The sequence below is a fragment of the Camelus dromedarius genome, chromosome 5, assembly GCF_036321535.1.
Source record: "Camelus dromedarius isolate mCamDro1 chromosome 5, mCamDro1.pat, whole genome shotgun sequence".
Classification (NCBI taxonomy): domain Eukaryota; kingdom Metazoa; phylum Chordata; class Mammalia; order Artiodactyla; family Camelidae; genus Camelus; species Camelus dromedarius.
This window is the reverse complement of record NC_087440.1, coordinates 20,448,446-20,469,360: the sequence shown is the minus strand read 5'-3', so window position 1 is coordinate 20,469,360 and position 20,915 is coordinate 20,448,446. Positions and strand designations below refer to the sequence as shown.

At 39.8% G+C, this 20,915-nt stretch overlaps 1 protein-coding gene across 1 annotated transcript in view; it reads left to right on the top strand.

Annotated features, from left to right (window-relative positions):
* The first annotated feature begins 241 nt into the window (after nucleotides 1-241).
* Nucleotides 242-20,915, top strand: part of TUBGCP4 (tubulin gamma complex component 4) — a 39,149-nt gene continuing 18,475 nt past the window's right edge. The window contains exons 1-9 of the mRNA XM_031453208.2: nucleotides 242-380; nucleotides 4,945-5,073; nucleotides 7,685-7,807; nucleotides 8,192-8,245; nucleotides 8,659-8,715; nucleotides 11,776-11,855; nucleotides 14,378-14,579; nucleotides 16,911-17,076; nucleotides 17,314-17,438. Of these exons, the coding sequence (XP_031309068.1) occupies nucleotides 303-380; nucleotides 4,945-5,073; nucleotides 7,685-7,807; nucleotides 8,192-8,245; nucleotides 8,659-8,715; nucleotides 11,776-11,855; nucleotides 14,378-14,579; nucleotides 16,911-17,076; nucleotides 17,314-17,438 (1,014 nt within the window). The 5' untranslated portion in view covers nucleotides 242-302. The remainder of the gene's footprint in view (nucleotides 381-4,944; nucleotides 5,074-7,684; nucleotides 7,808-8,191; nucleotides 8,246-8,658; nucleotides 8,716-11,775; nucleotides 11,856-14,377; nucleotides 14,580-16,910; nucleotides 17,077-17,313; nucleotides 17,439-20,915) is intronic.

The window sequence follows — 20,915 nt, the reverse complement described above, 5'->3', positions numbered from 1 at the left end:
TCGGGCGCTGAAGGCGCATGCGCAGGGGAAGCCACTAAGACTCCTTCCCCCGCGGAGCACAGGCGGGAGCTAGCGGGTGGGCCCAGCAGAGCGCGGCGCACTTCCGGGACACGGCGCGCCGACCCCTTCCCGGCTTCCCGTCTGCTCTCCGCGGCAACTGTCTGTGCGGATAAAGTCAAGAAGAACTGCCAGTCTCGGGAGCCTGTGTGCGTGTAGAGAAGGGAGCGTTCGCCTCCGTGGTCACCTGGTGAGGCTCTGGAGGAGGGTGCGACAGATACAGGGACTTGACGTCCGCCGTGGGAATGATCCACGAACTGCTCTTGGCCCTGAGCGGGTACCCAGGGTCCATTTTCACTTGGAACAAGCGGAGTGGCCTCCAGGTACTGTCCGGCCCGGAGCGCGGGAACTAGCAAAGGCAGAATGGGTGGACCTGAGCCAGTGCCTGGGGGAGGAGTCTGAGGGACCGAAGGGGCGGGGTTTGCAGGGGCTGAGGTGTTGGAGCCGCATGTTCCTGGGCGGGTAACTGGGGCGCTGTGCAGCCTAAGGGTGGTGTAGACACCTTGGGAGGGCCTAGGCTGGGAAACAGGGCAGACCCCTTATGTCCCCGCCTTCGAGGAGGAGAGGATCCAGGACCCGGCCTAAGGTTGAAATTGCTGGGAGACTGGATGTAAAATGAGGGAGGCACCTTCTCCCATCTTAATCGTGCACTCTGTTTTAAACTGAGTTTTGAAAGCTAGTCCAAATACATACTGCCTAACATACTATAAAGGTTCAATCAATTTTGTTGATTGAAAAAGTGAGTCAGAGTATTTCCCTCATTACTCCTTGCCCAGAAAATGTCTGCACTAGAATTGGGGGGGGGGGGCGCTTCGTGTAACATTCGTGTAACAGGAATGTATGAGGAGAAAGGGCTACATACTGTATGCATTTAATCTTCACAACCACCTATCTCCATATCAGAGATTAACTCCGGTGTCAGGTATCACATAGCCATTAGTGAACTTGGTCTTGAACCCAGATCTGTCTGGCTCCTGTATCTGAACCATTCTTTTCTACTTCTAGTAATATTATCTAATCATTTCAGTAACTTAATAACTTGAGTATTGTTAGCCCCAGTTTACAAATGAGCAAACTGAAGCCCAGAGAACTTCAGGTGGCCAGTCTTGGCAAAGCAAGATTTGAAACTAGCTCTGTCTGACCGCAAAGTCGTGCCTGTTCCTATGAGAATTGGTAGTATAGGCTGTTGAGGAGCAGAAAAATTGGTAGTACAGGCTGTTGAGGAGCAGAAAAATTGCATTCTTGATTTACAAAACCTATAAGCCAGATTCCTTTTGTTATTATTTATTTTCCCGTGTAAAACTAGCACAATGCCATGCATATAGGAGAAAAATGTTCAGGAAGTATTTGTGCATGCTTGGCTGTCTGAAGTAGAAAGATAACAGAATATGGGAAAGATAGCTGCCTTCCTATTTTTCTTATTAAAAAAGTTTCAGTTAGATATTTTCCTCCTGAAGTTCTCAGCTGTATTGTTACTTTCTCAGAAGAACTTTCTCTGACCACCTTTTTAAGTATATTCCTTTTGCCATTATCTATCACAACAGCTGGTTTATTTCCCTTATTGGACATCACAGTTCATACTATTTATCGTTATTACCTGTGAATAGGTTTTCTCTCACATAGATTGCCCGTGGGGGCAAAGACCACAATGGTCTTCTTCATAGATGTACCAGGAGCACCTAGCACAGTTTCTGCCACACAGTAGGTATTAAGATAGTTGTGGGAAAAAAAGACCACCAAAACCAGCAAACATTGAGTACTTTCTGCAGAACAGTGTTCTTCACATTTGAATAAAAGGAAAAATTGTCATGAATGCCCAATGTTGATAAAAATCATTTCATTGAAATATTGAATGTGTATACACTTTAAGCCAACTATAAACTCAAGCATATTACTCTTCAACAGCTATAAACCAATTATTTTTACAAAATAAATAAAACTACCAAATAGATACATTCAGATTGACATTAATCTAATACAATTTCTCAGCCTTGGCACTGCTGACATTTTGGCTGGATAATTCTTTGTGGAGGGGGCTGCCCTGGGCACTGTAGGATGTTCAGCAGTATCCATGGCCTCTCCTCGCTAGATGCCAGTTGTACCCCTGAGTTGAGGCAGGCAAAAATACCTCCAGACATCACCAAGTGTCCCTGGGAGGCAGAACTTCCACTGATCCAACAACATAAACTGTTGTTTTGCTAAAACTAAATTGTCAATATTGAGTTTAACAGTAGAAGGACTTTGTGACAGATCTGGCTCTGTATTTTCTGTTTTGACTTCAGTAATTCTAATGTAGAGAATGCCTATTCATATAAGTAGGTTGTACCAAATGGTACCAGTAGCTTTAAGGTATTGATTGCTGTTTCAGAATAACCGGACCTTGAACTTTTCTAGAACTCTGCCAACAAGCACTGCTCAAAATGCCGATTTTAATGGGAGCATCACTTAATTACTGTGTAGAGCTGTCCTAATAATACAAAAATTGCTGTCATGTATTGAGTATTTGCTATGTGCTTGGCACATGTGATTTACATGTATTTATTTAATCCTCACACTTTGTCTCCACTTTATAGATATGAAAACTGAGGCACAGAAGGGTATTGCTTGCCTAAAATATCAAGCAAGTAAGAGGCAACTCAGTGATTCAAACCCAGGCATTATGGCTCCAAAGACCAGGTTCTCAAGCACTATGTCATGCTACCGCTTAAGTTATTAATTTGAAGATATGGTTAACATCCTGTCATTAAAATCTACATTAAGTGGATTCCTAATCAAATTATTGTGCAATCAGTAACTGAAAATTTGTTCTTTGCCTGTTTGTTACCACATTTACTGTCATATAAAGATGGCATCCACCAAATACAATACAACATGAATATGAAATATGGTAAGTTCCTTGGGAGTAGTAAATATATCTGATTTTGTTCATTATTTAATTTTGGAATGTTAGCACAGTGCCTGGGATAAGTAAGTGTTCATTAAAAGTTGGTTGTTTCTCCAAAGAAGATACATAGTGGCCAATAAACAAATGAAAAGATGATCAATATTACTAATCATTAGGGAATGCAAATCGAAAGCACAATGTGATATCATTTCATACCCTTTAGGATGGTTATTACCAAAAAAGAAAACAACAAGTGTTGGTGAGGTTATGGAGAAATTAGAACCCTTGTGCATAGCCAGTGGGAATGTAAAATGGTGCGGTGATGCTCCCAGAAATTAAACATAGAATTACCCGATGATCCAGCAATTTCACTCCTGGGTATATCCCAAAAGAAGTGAAAGCAGGAACTCAAATAGATATTTGCACACCCATGTTCACAGCAGCATTATTCACAATAACCAAAAGGTAGAAGCAACTCACGTGTTCACGGACAAATTAGTTAAATAAACAAAATGTGACATATTCATACAGTGGAATATTATTCATCTTTCAAAGGAAAGAAATTCTAACATGTGCTAAAACATAGATGAATCTTGAAGACACTATGTCAGGTGAAATAAGCCAGTTGCAAAAGGATAAATATTGTATGCTTCCACTTACATGAGGTATTTAGAGTAGTCAAATCCACAGAGACAGAAGGTAGAAGGATGGTTGCCAAGGGCTAGGGGGAAGGGTCAATGGAGAGTCACTGTTTAATGGGTACAGAGTTTTAGTTTGGGAAGATGAAAAAGTTCTGGAGATGGATGGTGGTGATGGTTGCACAACGATATGAATGCATTCATTGCCACTAACCTGTACACTAATAATGGCTAAAATGCTAATTTTTATGTATATTTTGCGGTGATTTTTTTAAGTTGATTGAATGAATACATTTTCCCACTACTGTTTTTCTACTTGAACTGCTGTGACATTTTTATACACCATACTAGGCTATCATTTGGCCATGATTTAAATTAAAAATACAAATGGAAATATGGATGCTAACTTTATATGTCCAGTTTTAAGGTGCTTTTACAGATTATAGTATGCTATATTAATTTTACATTTTTATTGAAATGAAAACAAAATTTAAAATTTCATAGAGAATTTGTAAATCCTAAGAATATGTCTGAGAACTCCCTGGAGTCTGCAGACCCAAGTTTGAGCAGTATTGCTAAAGAGACTTTATTGTAACCAGGTTAAAAAAAAAAATCCATATATCCTTATAGACTATCCCTGGAGGATTCCACTAGAAATAGGTAATATACTTACCCATATCAAAGAATGAAGTCTTGCCATTTATGAAAACATGGATGGACCTGGAGGATGTTATGCTTAGTGAAATAAGTCAGACAGAGAAAGACAAATACTATATGATTTCACTTATATGTGAAATCTAGAAAACGAAACAAACATATCAAGACAGAAACAGATTCATAGATACAACAAATGGTGGTCCCCAGAAAGGAGAAGGGTAGGGGAAGGGATGAAATAGGTGAAGGGGATTAAGAGGTACAAACTAACCAGTGAAAAAATAAGTTAAGTCACAGGCATGTAATGTACACTACAGGACTATAACCAATATTTTATGATAATTTTTTATGGTGTATAATCTATAAAAATACTGAATCATTATGTTGTACACTTTAAACTGACAATATAAGTCAACTGTACTTTAATTAAAAAAAAGACATAGGTAATAGTAGCTGCCTCTGCGGAGACCAACTTATTTTTAATGAACACCATTGTGTATTGTTTGAATTCTTGACCGTCCACCACTGCCTATTTCAATAAATAACTAATTAGGTTGGGGATGGGGAACAATGTCTTTGCACTGGTTTGGAAATACTTCCGTTTTCTAGAACCTACCAATCTTAGATGGGCAGCTTGCGGAGGGAAACGATAGTGCTAGCGAGCAGTGAATAGCAGGCATCAGTGTTTTTAGCGTTGTTCCTCTCCTGCAGGTGTCACAGGACTTCCCATTTCTCCATCCCAGTGAAACCAGCGTCCTGAATCGACTCTGCCGGCTGGGCACAGACTACATTCGCTTCACCGAGTTCATCGAACAATACACGGGCCACGTGCAGCAGCAGGTAGGTTCCTGTTCTCAGGGAGGGTACACCTCCCGAGGGCAGGAGCTACATCAAGCTTTCACTGAATCCATTGGTAATTCATGTGACCTAAGTGCCAAGAACTTGTGAATTTCTCATCACTGGAATTACTCAAGTGAACACCAGGTGACTGGACCTCAAACAAGGGGAAAACATACACAGGGACCAATTTAGGCAGATTGGCTTTGCCTGAGTTTTAGGAGAACTGAATTAAATCAGTTCGAGCTGGACCAGAGTTCCAATTCCAGAGGTGAAAACACAAAGCATTATTTCAAATTCTTTTGCCACTCTGCTTCTGACTACCTTGTCACATTGAGGCAGGCAACTAAAATCTTCAGGCTTCATTTTTCTTATTTGTAAATAAGAGTAAAGCCAGAGAAGGTGCTTGACACGTGGTAAGCACTTCATAAATATTATCCATTAATATGAATTAATTGGAAGTCAGTGCTGTATATTGTAGAGGTCAAGGATTTGTGTCCCTTCCATCATTTACTGGCCATAGACTGCTCTGCAGTAACCTGATGCTCATTCAATAACTGAGGCTCAGTTTCCTTACATATAAAATGGGAATAATAGATAGGACCTATGTGAGGTATTAAACAAGGTAATTCATGTGAAGTGCCCGGTATGCAGTAAAGGTTCAAATTTTTTTAAGAGAAATTTTGAAGTTTGCTTTTAACAGTCTGCAATTCTGTCAGTGGTAAGTAAAAAGATTGTTGAACTGTGTGACTGATTCAGTGATGACTGTTTTCGAGTGGAAAGAATGATTCTGGTTGAAGAGAAAGGTAGAGACTTCTAGAAAAGAAAGGAAGGATGCTTTTCTGAAACAATGCAGTCAGTACCACCTGTTGCATGAGTTTGTTGTCAGACCCTTGATGGTAATCTGTGGGGCAAAGGAGTTGAAGAATAATGCCTTATATTTTCCTCTCGGACAGGGACTCTGGCTCTCTCCAGCTGATTTTGTTGCAGAGAAAATACTCAGGCTAAACATGAATTTAAGTTTAATCAATGCCAGTTGGCTATGAAATCATATTAATGACACAGTTTTCAAAGCTTGCTATGAAATCATATTAATGACATGATTTTCAAAGTTGGAGCCTATATATACATATTAATTTTGATGAAAAGTCCTGTAATTTTAAGGTTTTTTTTTTTTTATATAACACTTGGGAAAAAACCTGTTCTATATTTGTGTGACCATGTGGATCTTATATAATATGTGAATTCCTACTTTCTCAAATTCTAAAGATGTCTATAGTATCTCTTTTTTTAGAAAAGTAAAAAGCATGCTCATTTTCTCTTTCATTTTGTGATAAATGAAGACATCAGTTGTCTGGAATGACACAAAGTGAAAACAAAATTGCCTGATTGTAAGCCAGTCTGGTCTGTTTCACCCTGTGCCCATGCTGTTCTTATTATAGCTGTGAACATGTGTTTTCAGGGACTACTTGTACCCTTTGCAGCATCCTCTGGCTACACTGTGCCTTATAACCCCTGAGCCCAAGCTTCCTACCACATTTGTTGCTGAATTCTACTGTGGTATCTACCACCACCACTGATCACTCAAATCAGTACATGGCCAGAAAGGCTAGTCATCATGGCCTCTAGTCAACTGTTAACTGCAACTCCCCCACGTAGAAGAAGGATGCACTTACAAAAATTGCAGTGTTCTTGAAAGACAAGCTATATTGGTAAATAGCCTCTTGGTGAATGTCTTGTAACTCCCCGTGTTGGCTATCAGATTCATGTTTCTGATGAATTGCCATGCCAGGCAGGAGAAGCATTGTTGGAAGGAGGATTGAGTCCGTTTTGTTTATTCGGTAAATATTTACCCTCTCTTTAAAGAACTGTGCTAGGAACTGAAATGCAAAGATGAATAAAGTGTGGGCCCTCGCTTCGTGAAGCTCCTGGTCTAGTGAGAGGACAGATAAACAAAAGTGCAATTCCAACACAAAATAGAGATGCTATGCAAGCAACAAAGTCGGGAGCTTTTAATTCCCTAGGGGGAGTTAGGCAGGGCTTTGCAGAGAAGAGATGCTTGAGTTGGGTCCTGCAGGAAGAGCAGGTATGTGTCACAAAGATGAGTGCAGTTATAAGCAGAACACACGCAAATTCACGGGGGTGAGAAACGGAGCAAGGCATATTCAGTGAACTCTGAGTAGTTTGGAAATGAGTATGTGAAATTGGAAGCAGTGAAAGATAATTTTGGAAAAAGGGAAAGGGACAGAATGCAGAAGTCATCGTATGCCTTGTAAGAGAGTTTAGATATTATTCTGGGGCAAGGGGAAGCCACCAAAGTGACTTAAGCTGGAAGTTACAAGATTAGAATTGAGTCATAGAAAAATCTCCACTGACAGTATGGAGTAATGTCTGATTGTTTGGAACATCTGAGCCACTTGGAAAATTAAAATATTATCACATTTTAAAAGGTCAGGACTCAAAATCTGTCTCTTCAGTCAGGTTTTCCTCTTAGGGAAGAACTGGTTTGATAGGGAATTATTTAAGAAAAAACAGTGCCACTAATAAAGGATAACATCTTCTTTGGGTTTCAGGGTCTGAGCTGAGAAGCTGACTTCTCTTTGTTTGATTTCAGGATCACCATCCATCTCAGCAGGGCCAAGGTGGGTTACATGGAATCTACCTAAGGGCCTTCTGCACGGGACTAGATTCAGTTTTGCAGCCTTATCGCCAAGCATTGCTCGATTTGGAACAAGAGGTGAGAGGGGATGTGGGAAACAACACCTCTAGGACAGCAGATCAGGGCCTGTTCTTGAATTTGAAATGCCCTTTGATACTGTCAGGTAAAGAATGAGCTATTTTCTGCGTGGCTGGAAGGCACAGTGCACTCTCTGTGACTGCCCAAGCCATGATCAAAATGGCGTGCAGATCATGGCAAAGGGTCCTGAGTGACTATAGATGAGCCCTAGCTTTGGTTTTGTTATCACTTGAAAATTAAAATTAATAATGTACTGTAAATTATGAATTCTCAATAGCCTAAAACGAATCCTAAGCCTACTCTCAGATTCCCTTCCAGTTTTCATAGATCAAATAGATTAAAGATAATTTGTGTGGAGCCCTAATCACAGTGTTTTTGTTGCAGTTCCTGGCTGACCCCCATCTCTCCATCTCACATGTCAATTACTCCTTAGATCAGGTATGCTGCCCGGGTAACAAAATGCTTTGGAATATGTTGATACCATTAGAATAATCAAATTTATGATATTGTTTTTGAGAACTTTTTTCATTCTGGATTCAGAGCCTAGCGTTTTATATTTTGTATGCTTTCCTAGATCAGAACTTTGAAAAGCTCCAAATTTAGTGAAAATCTACTGTCTGCTGTTAGGGCTCTAGATTGGCCTCAGGCGTAGAAACTGCTTCTGTCTGCCCTTTCTGTCCGCAGCCAGCCCCCATATCAAATTGCCTTGGGATACTGGGTCTTGGCTGTTCTGTGATTTTGCCATGTTTATGTTAAGTGGGGCTATTTAGAAATGAAGGCATTTCCTGAGTGACTTTTTCCCCTTGTATTTGAATCAATTTTGTACCAACCTAATATTCTCTGCTTTGCAGTTCCAGCTCCTTTTCCCCTCTGTAATGGTTGTAGTAGAACAAATTAAAAGTCAAAAGGTGAGAATTTTTCTTTCTCCTTTCGCTCTGGTAAACACAAAGGAAATACTCATAATTAATTTTCCTTTACATCCTTTTCTGAAGACCCTAGTTTTCAGTAGTACGTACGTATGTATGTGTTTACTTATGTTTAACACCTTTATTGTGGTATGATTCCTGTACAGTAAAGTACACGTATTTCAGATGAACAATTTGATGAATTTTGATAGATGTATACACCAATGAAACCACCACCACACTCAAGATAGCTAACATTTCCATCACTCCCCAAGAGGTGCAAATTTCGAATTCCCAGTTTATCCCTTTCCACCCCCTAGTTTTTATTTATTTATTTATTCATTCAGCAATATCTGCTTGGGTATCACGCTAATTATCAGGAATGCAAAAATAAGTTATGACCCTGCCCTTAAGCACCTCCTGGTCCAGAAGATGTGGGAAATGATGATAGATGTACTTCAAGAAGCTGCTGGGTGAGAGAGTAATGTATGGATACTTGGAGGTGAGAGCTTTTGGCACTAAGGATTTAGAACTGTTGAACATGGATCTTGCAGAGATGCAGAAAGTTAATCCTTAGAAAGAAAGGCGGTAATAGGTTTATCCTTAGGGTTTTGGCAGTTTTCTAAGAGTTGGGTGAAACCTAGATGTTTGTTAGTTAAATGTGCCTTTTTTTTTTTTTTTTAAGTACAGGTGCTGGGGATTAAACCCAGGACCTCATGCATGCTAAGCACGCACTCTACCACTGAGCTATACCCTCCTCCTAAATATGCCTATTCTTATCACAAGTTTTTATCATACGCATTGAAAAGTTAGGGCCTCCAATGTCCAGAACATGTCTTTTCTGGACAGAATGAGTAACTGTGGTGCTTTGAGATTTTACATTGGACGAATCTGCTGATTCATAATTGAATCAAAAGGACAAATGGGGAAACATGTTTAGTTTATTCATGTTATTAAGCTGTTAAATTTGTGCCTTAGCCTATTAGGAGTGTTCACTTGAATATAACTAGTTAACCAGTTAATTTGCCAGGTTGCTGCTTGATTTTGTTGTTATTGCTGTTGTTGTATAAGTCTAGAAACTTATACTCTGCTGCGTTCATCCTGTTCCAGAAATGCCAGTAGGGGAGGTGCTCTTTGGCTCTGCAAAGCTGATTGCCCTCATCAGATAACATCGAGCTTTTACTGTGCACTTGCTGTATACCTGCTAAATACTGCTAAGTGCTTCACATACATTATCACAGTTAGTCCTCTAAGGAGTCAAACAGGTTAAGGAATGTGCTTAGAGTCACACAGATGGTAGTCAATGGTAGGCTGGGATATAAACCCAGGTATGTCTGACTCCAAAGACTGTGCTCTTAACCGCTCTACTAACCATGTCCCAAGGTTGGAGGGGACCTTCTAGATAAGTGGAGTTAGTATAGGGGTCCACGCGTAGCTGCATCTCTCAGTTGACTCTGAGCTTTATTGGCCACAGGAAGGAGAATGGAAAATGAGTAGAAGGATTGCAGATGGGCGAACCTTCCCTCTTGCCAGGGTGGTGGTAGGAAGCTGTGTGCTAAGGCTCAAAAAAATGAGGTTGTCAAGAACATAGGCTGTGGGTGAGAACAGGGATGATGCAGACAGGCACAAGGGATTCTTTGAGGGTGATGGAAATGTTTTAAAACTGAATTGTGGTGGTGAATTTTATGGTATGTGAATTATACCTCAAAAAGCAGTTTTGTTTTTTTTTAAAGGAGAGCCAAGAGGACATAGAAAGAGGAAGCAGGTTTTTAGAAAAGTGTATACCTCATAAGTGGTCTGAATTAGGCCTTAATCTGAAGAAAGAGCTCTCTACCTCTTTGCTTGGAATTTCAACTCTAGAAAATTCTGGTTTCCCTAGTGCAGCAGTTCCCAAACCTCATTGTGCATTAGAATCACCTGGAGAAGATTGTTAAAACCAGATCGCTGGGTCTTACCCCAGAGATTCTGATTCACTAGTTCTGGATTTGCATTTGTTACTGGCTTCCAGGTGATGCTGATGCTGCTGGGCGGTGGGGTGGGGTGGGGGGAGGGGGGAGAGGGGGGAGGGTCCGAACCCTAAGAACAACTATTGTGATATTGTGATTTGTAGTAAGAAATATATATATATTTGGTCTTCATCCCATTTCTGTCACAGAGTTCCTAAAACTTGTAATCTCCTAAGTAATTAGAGCAATAAAAGTGGACGAATTCATAACAAACCCCCATCGAGCACACCTGAGTTTATGTTAATGCAGTGACTTTTGGACGATGGGGGCAGGTTGCCAGGGGAAGCAACCGTGTGATTGGAGGGTTGGAACTTTCACTCCCACCTCTCCTCCTGATCTCTGGGGAAGGGATTGGGGCTGGGGTCTGGAAGCTGAGTTCAATCACCAATGGTCAGTGATTTAGGTGATTTAATCAGCTGTGCCTATAACAGAGGCTCCATAAAAACTCAAATGGAGGATTCAGAGAGCTTCCAGGTTGGTGAACCAGGCCACCCCTACATCCCACTGTGCTAGGCCCAAGCCCCTCTGGGACAGAAGCTCCTTTTTTCAGGACCTCGCCCTATGTAAGCTTTCATCTGTTGATTTGTATCCTTTTGTGTCCTTTGTGATAAATTGGTAATCTAGTGAATAAAAGGATTTCCTGAGTTCTGTGAGCTGCTCTAGCAAACTAGTGAAGGAGGGGGTTGTAGGAACCTCTGATAGCCAGCCTGTGAGGAGCACAGGTAACAACCTGGGCTTGTTATTGGTGTCAGAAGTGGAGGGCAGGCTTGTGGGACCGAGCCCTTTACCTGTGGAATCTGACGCTATCTCTGTGTAGTGTTAGAATTAAGTTGGATGGTAGGACACCCCAGCTGGTGTCAGAGAATTGCTTGGGGGTGTGGGAAAACCCCTTACACGTTGGAATTGGAATCAGAATCGGAACTATGCAGAGCTCTTATGAGAAAGCTTACTTCCATTCTCTGTGGATTGTGCCCTCTGCATTGAATGTGGAATGTGAGATTGTGCTGCATGAACTATTAGAACAGAATCCAGTTTGACAAGGCTGTATTTTCCCCAGATTCATGGCTGTCAGATCCTGGAAACAGTATACAAACACAGCTGTGGAGGGTTGCCTCCTGTTCGCAGTGCACTAGAAAAGTAAGTCGTGGCTTCATTGGGGTTGGAGGGTGGGTGGTTGGTCAAAGAGACTTGACTTTGCACATGTTTTATGTTCCGGTCATCTCAGGTTTCCCTCCGGGGAAAGTTATGACCAGGAGAGAAAAGCCCTATGAGCAGAGGAGCCCATGCAATCCTTCCAATGGCTCAAAGTGCAGAAAGAGGGTTATAAAGTGTGTTGAAGCTAGGATCTAGCTGCCTAGATGGCCTTGAGGAAATCCTTTTTCATTTTGGATCTCATTTTCCTTGGAGAATTTCCATTACATGTGCCGGATTATGCTTGGCTGTGTCTAAATATGTGTATTTTGAGCAGCTTTATAATCTCATAATGCCATTCTTAAGAATTTTATCCTAACAAAATTAGTCAAAAGAAAATAACCATATGCACTGTCATCATTTATTGCAATGTTGTCTACTATATCAAGAAATTCAAAAATTACCAGCTGCAGAAGAAAGCTTAATATATATTATTCACTTGATAGACTATAAGCAATTAAAATTATAAATACTATAACAACAAATAAGAATATTTTTACAATACTGGAAAAAGGATACAAAACTATATGTCTTATGATTACAACTGCATTCAATATATGTGGAGTATGATCAAAGACTGCTTGTTCGACCTTCCTATTTCCCTCATCCTCCCTATTTTTTAAAAAGAGGGTATGGCATTAATTGCAGAATTGGAATTGATGATCTTACAACTCTTAAACAATCTCTACTTTAACAACCGCACAAATAAATTCTCAGAAGAGCAGGAAACTTTCTAAAACATGTTTTAGGGACTTAATTCTCTATTGTTGTGGGGGTTTTGTTTTCTGATAAAATTGCATTTTGACCGTAGAAAATATAGACATGCAAAGAGAAGGAAAAAATCACCGCTAATCTCGGTCCCTTGAGATAACCTAATTTAACTTTTGGTGTATATCCTCTACAGTTTCTCTCTATGTGGATATATGTAGTTTTATGCATAGGATATAAAATCTCATATAATAACATGTTATATACATGTTGTACATTTGCAGGGACCAAATTTTACAGACCACATACTCAGATGTGAAAAATGTAAATGGCTTCCCATTTGATTGTGTTTTTTTAAGAGAGATTCCATTCAGTTAGCATACTACAAATAGCAGTTTCTTTTTCTCCCTAATTTGTTTTGAAAATTTTTTCAAATCTACAAAAAGTTTAAAGAACAGTACAGTGAACACCTGTATATCCTTTGGTTTTCACCAGTTATTTTGCCACATTTGGTTTTTCTTTTCTTTCTTCCTCTCTGTGAACTGTGAAATGTATAAGTAAACACACTGGTGCATGCACAACACAATTTTTTTGCTGAATCATTTGAAAGTAGTCACAAATATAACACTTAACCCCTAAATACTTTGAGCTTATATCTATTTTTAGAAAAGGGCATTCTCTTATGTAACCTCAACCCCGTATTACACCCAAGAACGTTAACATTAATTCAATAATATCCAAAGTATATCTGAATTTCCCCAGTTGTCCCTCAAAAGTCCTAGCTTTTCTTTTTTACAGTCAAGGTCCAATCAGTGCTACACCAGAAATTAACACAACATTGTAAATTGACTACCTCAGTGGAAAAAATAAAATCCTATCAGTCTTCATATTTGCATTTGGTTGTTAGGTCTTTTCAGTCTTTAATTTGGAAAGTCCACTTCCTTGCATTTTTTATTTTTTTTAATCTTTGATGACATTGACATTTTAAGAGTCCTGACCAGTTGTCTTGTAGAATGTTCCGCAATCTGGATTTTTCTGATTATTTCATCATGATTAGGCTCAGGTTGAACGTTTTTGGCAAGGATGCTGCATATATCATATTCTTTCCTGTTGGATCATATCAGAAAGCACAAAAAGTATGTTTGTCCCATTACTGGTGTAAAGTTTGATCACTTGATTTAGATATTTTCCACAAGATCTCTGTTTTAGAGGGACATTTTCCCCTTTGTCATTAAGATGGTATCTGAGGGGTGATCCCTTGAGACCATGTGAATACCCCAACCTCCAAAGACATTTCTGCATTTTGTTTTAGTCTCTGCATTTTGTCAGGTAATACTTTTCCAGGTAATACCTGCGTCTCACATACTGAATCTACTCTCATTATGTGATTCCAACAAAAATAAAACTAATTTAATACTGTGTTAGCTGAAAAGAGACTCCTAAATAAACCCATTTAATTTTAACAGGGATCATCCCTTTTGAAACTCGCTTTACTCAAAAGGAGGAAAGAAGACGTGAAGTCTGAACATTTCCGACTTCGGTCTGTAGGCTACAAGTTTGGAAATTTAATCACTTAGTTTACAGACATTTAAGTTAAAATCACACAATTATTTTTAGCTTAATTGGTCATTTCCCTTCCGACTGACGAAACTCCCAGGCCTCTGTTCATCCTGTGGCAGTTCACAGCCTGCCCTCTGTGCCCGCGTTGGGCTTAGTGTTCTCTAAGTGGACTCCTAAGGCTCTTGCTTTCCTCCGCTCAGAATCCTGGCCGTGTGTCACGGGGTCATGTATAAGCAGCTCTCAGCCTGGATGCTACATGGACTCCTCTTGGACCAGCACGAAGAGTTCTTTATCAAACAGGGTCCGTCTTCTGGTAATGTCAGTGCCCAGCCAGAAGAGGATGAGGAGGATCTGGGCATTGGGGGACTGACCGGAAAACAACTGAGAGAACTGCAGGACTTGGTGAGAGCACAGCAGGAAGCCTGGCACCCTCATGCTGGAGGGTGGGGGGCTAGTCCACAGTGAAATGACCTCTGGCCATCCACCCCCTCGCCCCAGCTCTGCATAGCGTGGGCACCTTCCATAAAGTCGTTAGATGTAAACACTTGGCTTATCTTAGCTTAACACTTACTACCTCACAGTGTGAGATTACAGAATAGAAAATACATCTGTGAGATTCATAATCACTCTTGTCTCTTAAGGTAGACTTGCAGCTTCCCAGAGATTTCACATGCAGTTTGGAGTTTTAATTAGACTCCCCAGAGTCCTGTATTGTTATTCATCCATTCATTCTTCCTGTTACAACATTTTATTGAATGCCTGCTACATGCCAGGCACTGTTCCAGGTGCCACAACTGCACAGACAAGTCAAATGTAGTCATCCCTGTCCTTAAAAGAGCGTATAGTTAGTGGAAGATACGGAAAAGTAAATAGTAATAGTTCAGTGTACTCAGTGCTCTGGAAAGAGTAAGTGTGAGTATTCTTGGAACAAGTTCTTAGAGTAACTAGAGAAGGCTTTCCAGTGGAATGTAAGACTAAATTGCAGAGTCTGGGTGGAGAGGTCAAGAAATGTTCCAGGCAGAGGGAAGGACTGTGTAGAGTGCAGAGGCTATGCCAGACGTGGCTCATTTGGGGAACCATTAGTAATTCAGTTGAAATGGCCAAGTAAATAAAGGCTGAAATACGAAGTGTAAGGGACAGTGGAGGGGATGTGGGACATGGCAGTCAATGAAGCTATTGAATTAGATGTAAGATTGTGAAAGGCCTTGTAAACAGTTGGAAGAAGTTTGGACTTGAACCTTAAAAGAGCTGGGAGCCATAAAGAATTTTAGGTAAGAGGTTAACGCACCTCTGTATGTTAGATCAGACTTTATGACAGGTCACTCTAGAAACTGTGGGAAATCTTTTTTTTTTTTTTTTTTTAATTAAGACTAGCAGCAGGTGGGTCAGTTAGGAGATTGTTGGGGACATTAGCTGAAAAATAATGGTGGCCAAAACTAAGGGTGGGAACAGTAAATATGGCGAAGAATAAAGAAGCATGGGAGATAGTTAGGAGGTGGAATAGGTAGGTCGTGAGGATTGACTGGATATGGGTCCAGAGGGAAGAGTCTAGGATGATACCAAGTTTCTGCCTTCAGTAGAAGGCGAGGTGTGATGATAAGGAATGTGGGTTGCTGGTATTGGGGGAAGGAAGATGGATCTAACTTTGGACATGTTGAGTTTGAGGTACCTGTAGGAAATACCCAGTGGAGTGAGCCTGGAGCTCATGAGAGCAATCTAGCTTAAAGACAGAGACTTTTAGGAGTCATCAGTGTATAGAAGGGTTTAATCTGGGGTCCATGGGTGGCTTCAGAGATTCTGTGAAATGTATGTCTATGTATTTGTCTGAAAGGCCCATAGCATTTATAATTGCACAGAGTTCTGTGATGCAAAAGGATTAAAAATGTCTATTATGATGATCAGTTCAGCCACAGAAGATGTGAGTGTTTAGGAGGAGTGTGGAGAGCGAGAGGAAAAGAGGGTCTGGGGTAGTGCCCTGAGGAACACCAGCACCAGAGACCAAAACTAAAAGGGCCAAGAAATCAGTCAGGACTATGGAGCCCAGGGGTTGGGGTTGGGGCTGGATAAGGGTCAGATCAAAAGCAAGCCAGGGAATTGGAGGGGCCTGAGTGATTGGGTGGTGAGTATCCTGGGCTTCATGGGCTAGGTCGTGGTTCTCAAACTGTTGTGTGCCTCGGGATCACTGGGAAAGCTTGTTAAAACACGGGCTGTTAGGCCTCACCTCCCAGATTTTCTGTAGATCTGGGGAGGGGCTTGAAAATGTGCATTTCTAACAAGCTCCTAAGTAAGGTCAGTGGTGCTGTCCTGGAGCCATGCTTTGAGAACCACTTGGCTAAGGGACTTAGGTTAGCATAAAGAGCTGAGCAGAGCAGACATGCACAAGATAATAAAGTCATAGACAGGTAGACCTGGAAGAAAACAAAGACTTACTCCATGGCACAAGGAAGGAGACTGGATTCCAGATCTACTGCACAAGCTTTTACACAGTAGTCAGGGCAGAGTGAGGACTTAAATCCTAATGTTAATCAAACCACTGCTGTTTCCACCGTGCTGTCATGCTGCCTGGAAATGGAATACATCTTAGAGACTGGTAACTTAACAATTATGCAACTTCAGATTTAAAGTTCCTACTTCTAGAAAATGTAAATCATGTGTTGGGAGAGCTGGATGTCTTCTTGTTTCCCCTTTCTCACTGCATACATCGTGTCTGATATGGATGATTTCCTTGAGCAGCGCCTGATAGAGGAGGAGAACATGCTGGCACCATCTCTGAAGCAGTTTTCCCTGCGGGTGGAAATTCTGCCGTCCTACATTCCAGTGCGGGTTGCTGAAAAAATCCTGTTTGTTGGAGAATCTGTCCAGATGTTCGAGAATCAAAATGTGAACCTGACTAGGAAAGGTAGGAATCTCCTTGCCCGATGTACCCCATCCTCAGAGGCCCTCCTTACTTGATAATGTGTGGCCTCAGAGTTTGCCTGGGCGGAGCGAGTGGCCAGTGACCTTTCTGTTCTGAGGTTTCAGCACAGCCGCGACATGCTTGCCCAAGAAGCAGGTGGAGGAGCTGCTCCAGCAGGAAGGGCACACCTCGCCTGTGCAGGTCCCTGTCTTGCTTTGACAGTGCCTTCCCATTCTGCAGGATCCATCTTGAAGAACCAGGAGGACACATTTGCTGCAGAGCTGCATCGTCTCAAGCAACAACCACTCTTCAGCCTGGTGGACTTCGAGCAGGTGGTGGACCGTATACGTAGCACTGTGGCTGAGGTTTGTCTTTCTTAGGATGTTTTCTTAAGAGAATATACACTAGTTCCCCAGAAATTGAGTACTTGACTTTTGTTTCTTCTTGATGTGATTAGAACTTAGCTTGGAGGGGACTATCTCAGAGGGTTGAAGGGCAAGAAGTAGAAAATAAAAGCATTCTCTGTTTTTTAAGAGGCCTTAGCGTTTTCACACGTGACAGGAGTTTGCTAGTTAGCTATTTATTAACTAGTTAGTTGAATAAAGGTTTCATTTCAGACAGTCAACATTTTGAGTCTGTCCCTATAGTTGGCAGCGACTCCAGGAAATCAACTGATTCTGACTAAATTTAGTGCTTTACATATATTTTAGAATGGATTTATTACATATTCTTTGATTTATGGATATGATAATCTTATGGGGAAAGCAAACAAGTAATATTTTTCCATTCTTATAAATGAAAAAAATACTCAGAAAGCTAACTTGTCTGGTGGTGCTTAGTAAGTAAGTTGTGACTAATAATTTTTTAAATGGGCATATGTTCTGTGGCTTATCATAAAATTTGATTCACAGGTGTGTGATGATGTGAAATGAAATCTTGCGTTAGTTGTGTTGCGTTGTTAACTGTGTTGGTGGTTTTCAACTCATACTGTGCATAGAGTGACGTTGGAAAGTCTTAAAACATGCACTTGTCCTGAGTCCTTACCTCCAGAGCTTCTGACTCTGGTCAGGAGGAAGTCGGTACCAGCAGGTTCTTGTGTTTATACCATCCAACCAGCCACCCACCACACACACTCTGCAGGTGATTCTGAAGCATAGCAGGTGCACTAGGGGCAGTCTCTAGAATGGCTGAGAAGATTAGCATCAGACATACTCATGTTGAGAGCACAGTGGTCTATCATGAATGCGATTTCCTTTTCCGTTCACTGTCTCAAAAATTCCGAGGCATTGGAGACAGAGCTGTGATGTAGACATAGAATATTAGAGCTTAAGGTGACCTTGAAGTATCACTTGATTTGATTCCTTCCGGGCAAGTAAATACCTAAACTATCCAGAATACATATTTCTGTCCATTCAAAATTTCAAGACTGACTCTCCACCTAGAGCCCAGACCACTGTTGTCTAAGGGGCTGATGCCTTCACTTCCTTTCATCTTATTTTATTGACTCTATTTCCGTTATTTTATCATTTTTCTGATTACTCTTTGGGAAATATAATTAATGGAGGAGAGTAAAATTTTATTGAATGAATAACATAGTATTTCCGAATCGTTCTCTTGTGAAATTTTAAAATACATATATTGCTCAAAATTATATTTCCAGTTTGTAAAAATGATGGACAAAGAATTGACGCTCAGACTCTTTGAAGTTAATAGACTTTTGGAAAGGTATAATTGTAATAATAATAAAAGCTTAAAGTAATTAAAGAAATACCATATACCCAGAAGGAAAAGCGGGGAGTGTCTTGCAAATACATATTATACTCACCCGCCCTTTTGGATCGCTTTCCTTTTTTTTTTTTTTTTAAAGGGCATGTATACTGTGTGAATCAATATAAAGTTCAAAAACAGGCAGAGCTACTTTGGTGTGAGATGTCAGGACAGTAGGTGGAAGGGATGAGAGGAGGCCTTTCAGGGCGCTGGTTACACAGGTGTGTTCAATCTGTGGAAATTCTTCAAGCTGTAAACTTAGACTTGGTGCACGATTCTTTGTGTATGTTAGTCCTTCAACAAAAAGATTTTAAAAATGAATTCCGAGATACATAGTAGTTTTTTGTTAATTTTATCTTTAGTTGGTTACTACTTATATAGAGAAATGGTGGTATTAATTTTTGTAGGTTTATCTTTTACCTGGCAACTTACTGAAGTGTTTTAGTTCTAATACTTTGTTCATTCTATTGAGTTTTCTCAGTAACGATGGGGTATCATTTGCAATTAAAGTTTTACAACTTTCCTTCCAATTTTTCACTGTTTGCTTTTTTTTCCTTAAATTCTTGGCCAGGATCCCTAGAATGGCATTCAACAGCTGGGGCGATAGTTTATATATAAACTGTGTTAAACAGTGTAGGTGATAATGGGCATCTTTGATTTGGCTCTTAAAGATAATGCATCTAAAGTTTCTCTGTTACTTTAGTGTTTGCTATAGATAGGCTTTGGCACCTGAGTTTATCAAATTTAAAAATACTACTTTCTCTTCCTCATTTGCTGAGTTTTTATCATAAATGGATGTTGAAATTTATCACTACTTATTCTCTATCAATTAAGGTACAATTTCTTGTTCTGAGTTCTTTTTCTCCTTTAGTTCACTCATATGGTATATTCCTTGTTAGATTTTTGGATTTTGAATCTTCCTGAGATAAATTGCACTTGCATGTGATGTTTTATTTATTTTTTTTAATATACTGTTGGATTTGGTTAGCCAGTATGGTATTTGGAATTTTTGCATCTACATCTAGTGAGATAGACTACACTTTTCTCTTCATGGATTATTCTTAATGTGGTTGTGGAACAAAGATTATAAAAGCCTCATAAAATGAGCTAGGTGTCTACCACTCTTTTTCTATTTTTTGTTGCTTTTTTAAGAAGACTATTTTTAGAAATTTTCTTGTTTTTTTAATTGAGGTACTGGGGATTGAACCAGGGCCTTGCATGTGCTAAGCATGCACTCCACCACTGAGTTCTACCCATCACCCCTTTTTCTAATTTTTAGAACAATTAACTTAAGAATTTTTACTGAAAGTTTGAACTTACCTGAAAAATTATCTAAGCTAGGTTTCTTAGGAGGAGAAATCTTTACTGATTCAGTATATTTAAAACGTATTATTGCCTATTTAAGATATTTATTTTCTTCTTGTACCACTTTTGGTATTTTCTGCTTTTCAAGGAACTTACCCATTTCATCTAGATTTAATTTTTAAAAAATACTTGCTTGCCTATAGCTATTTATATTTTATTTTGTATTTTATTTATTTCAATCTTTTTATTGTTTAATCTTACTAATTTTTTCCAAGAACAAAGCTTTTGTTTTTAATTGTTTTTTTCTCTATTTGATTGGTATCTTGTCTTTATTATTTTTCTTTCTCCTTGTTTGAGTTTTCTGTTACCCTTTTTCCATTTTCATAGGTTGAAAGCTTGACTTTTTTTTTTTTTTTTTTTGTAGTGGAGGTACTGGGGATTGAATCTAGGACCTCGTGCATGCTAAGCACGCACTCTACCACTGAGCTGTCCCCTCCTGCCTTGACTTTTCAGTTTTAACCTTTGTTTTGTAAGAAATGTATATAAAACTTTACACATTGCTTTGACTGTGTCCAACAAGTTTTTGGCATGTAGTATTTTTATTATTATTCTGTTCTAAATAAGTCTGTTCTAAATAAATCTTAATTTCCTTATGATTCCTTTTAACACAAAGAATTTATTAATTTTTAATTTTATTACAATATAGTTGGAGAACATAGTCTGTATATTGGTCCTTTGGATTTTATCGAGGCTTCCTTTATGGACTAATA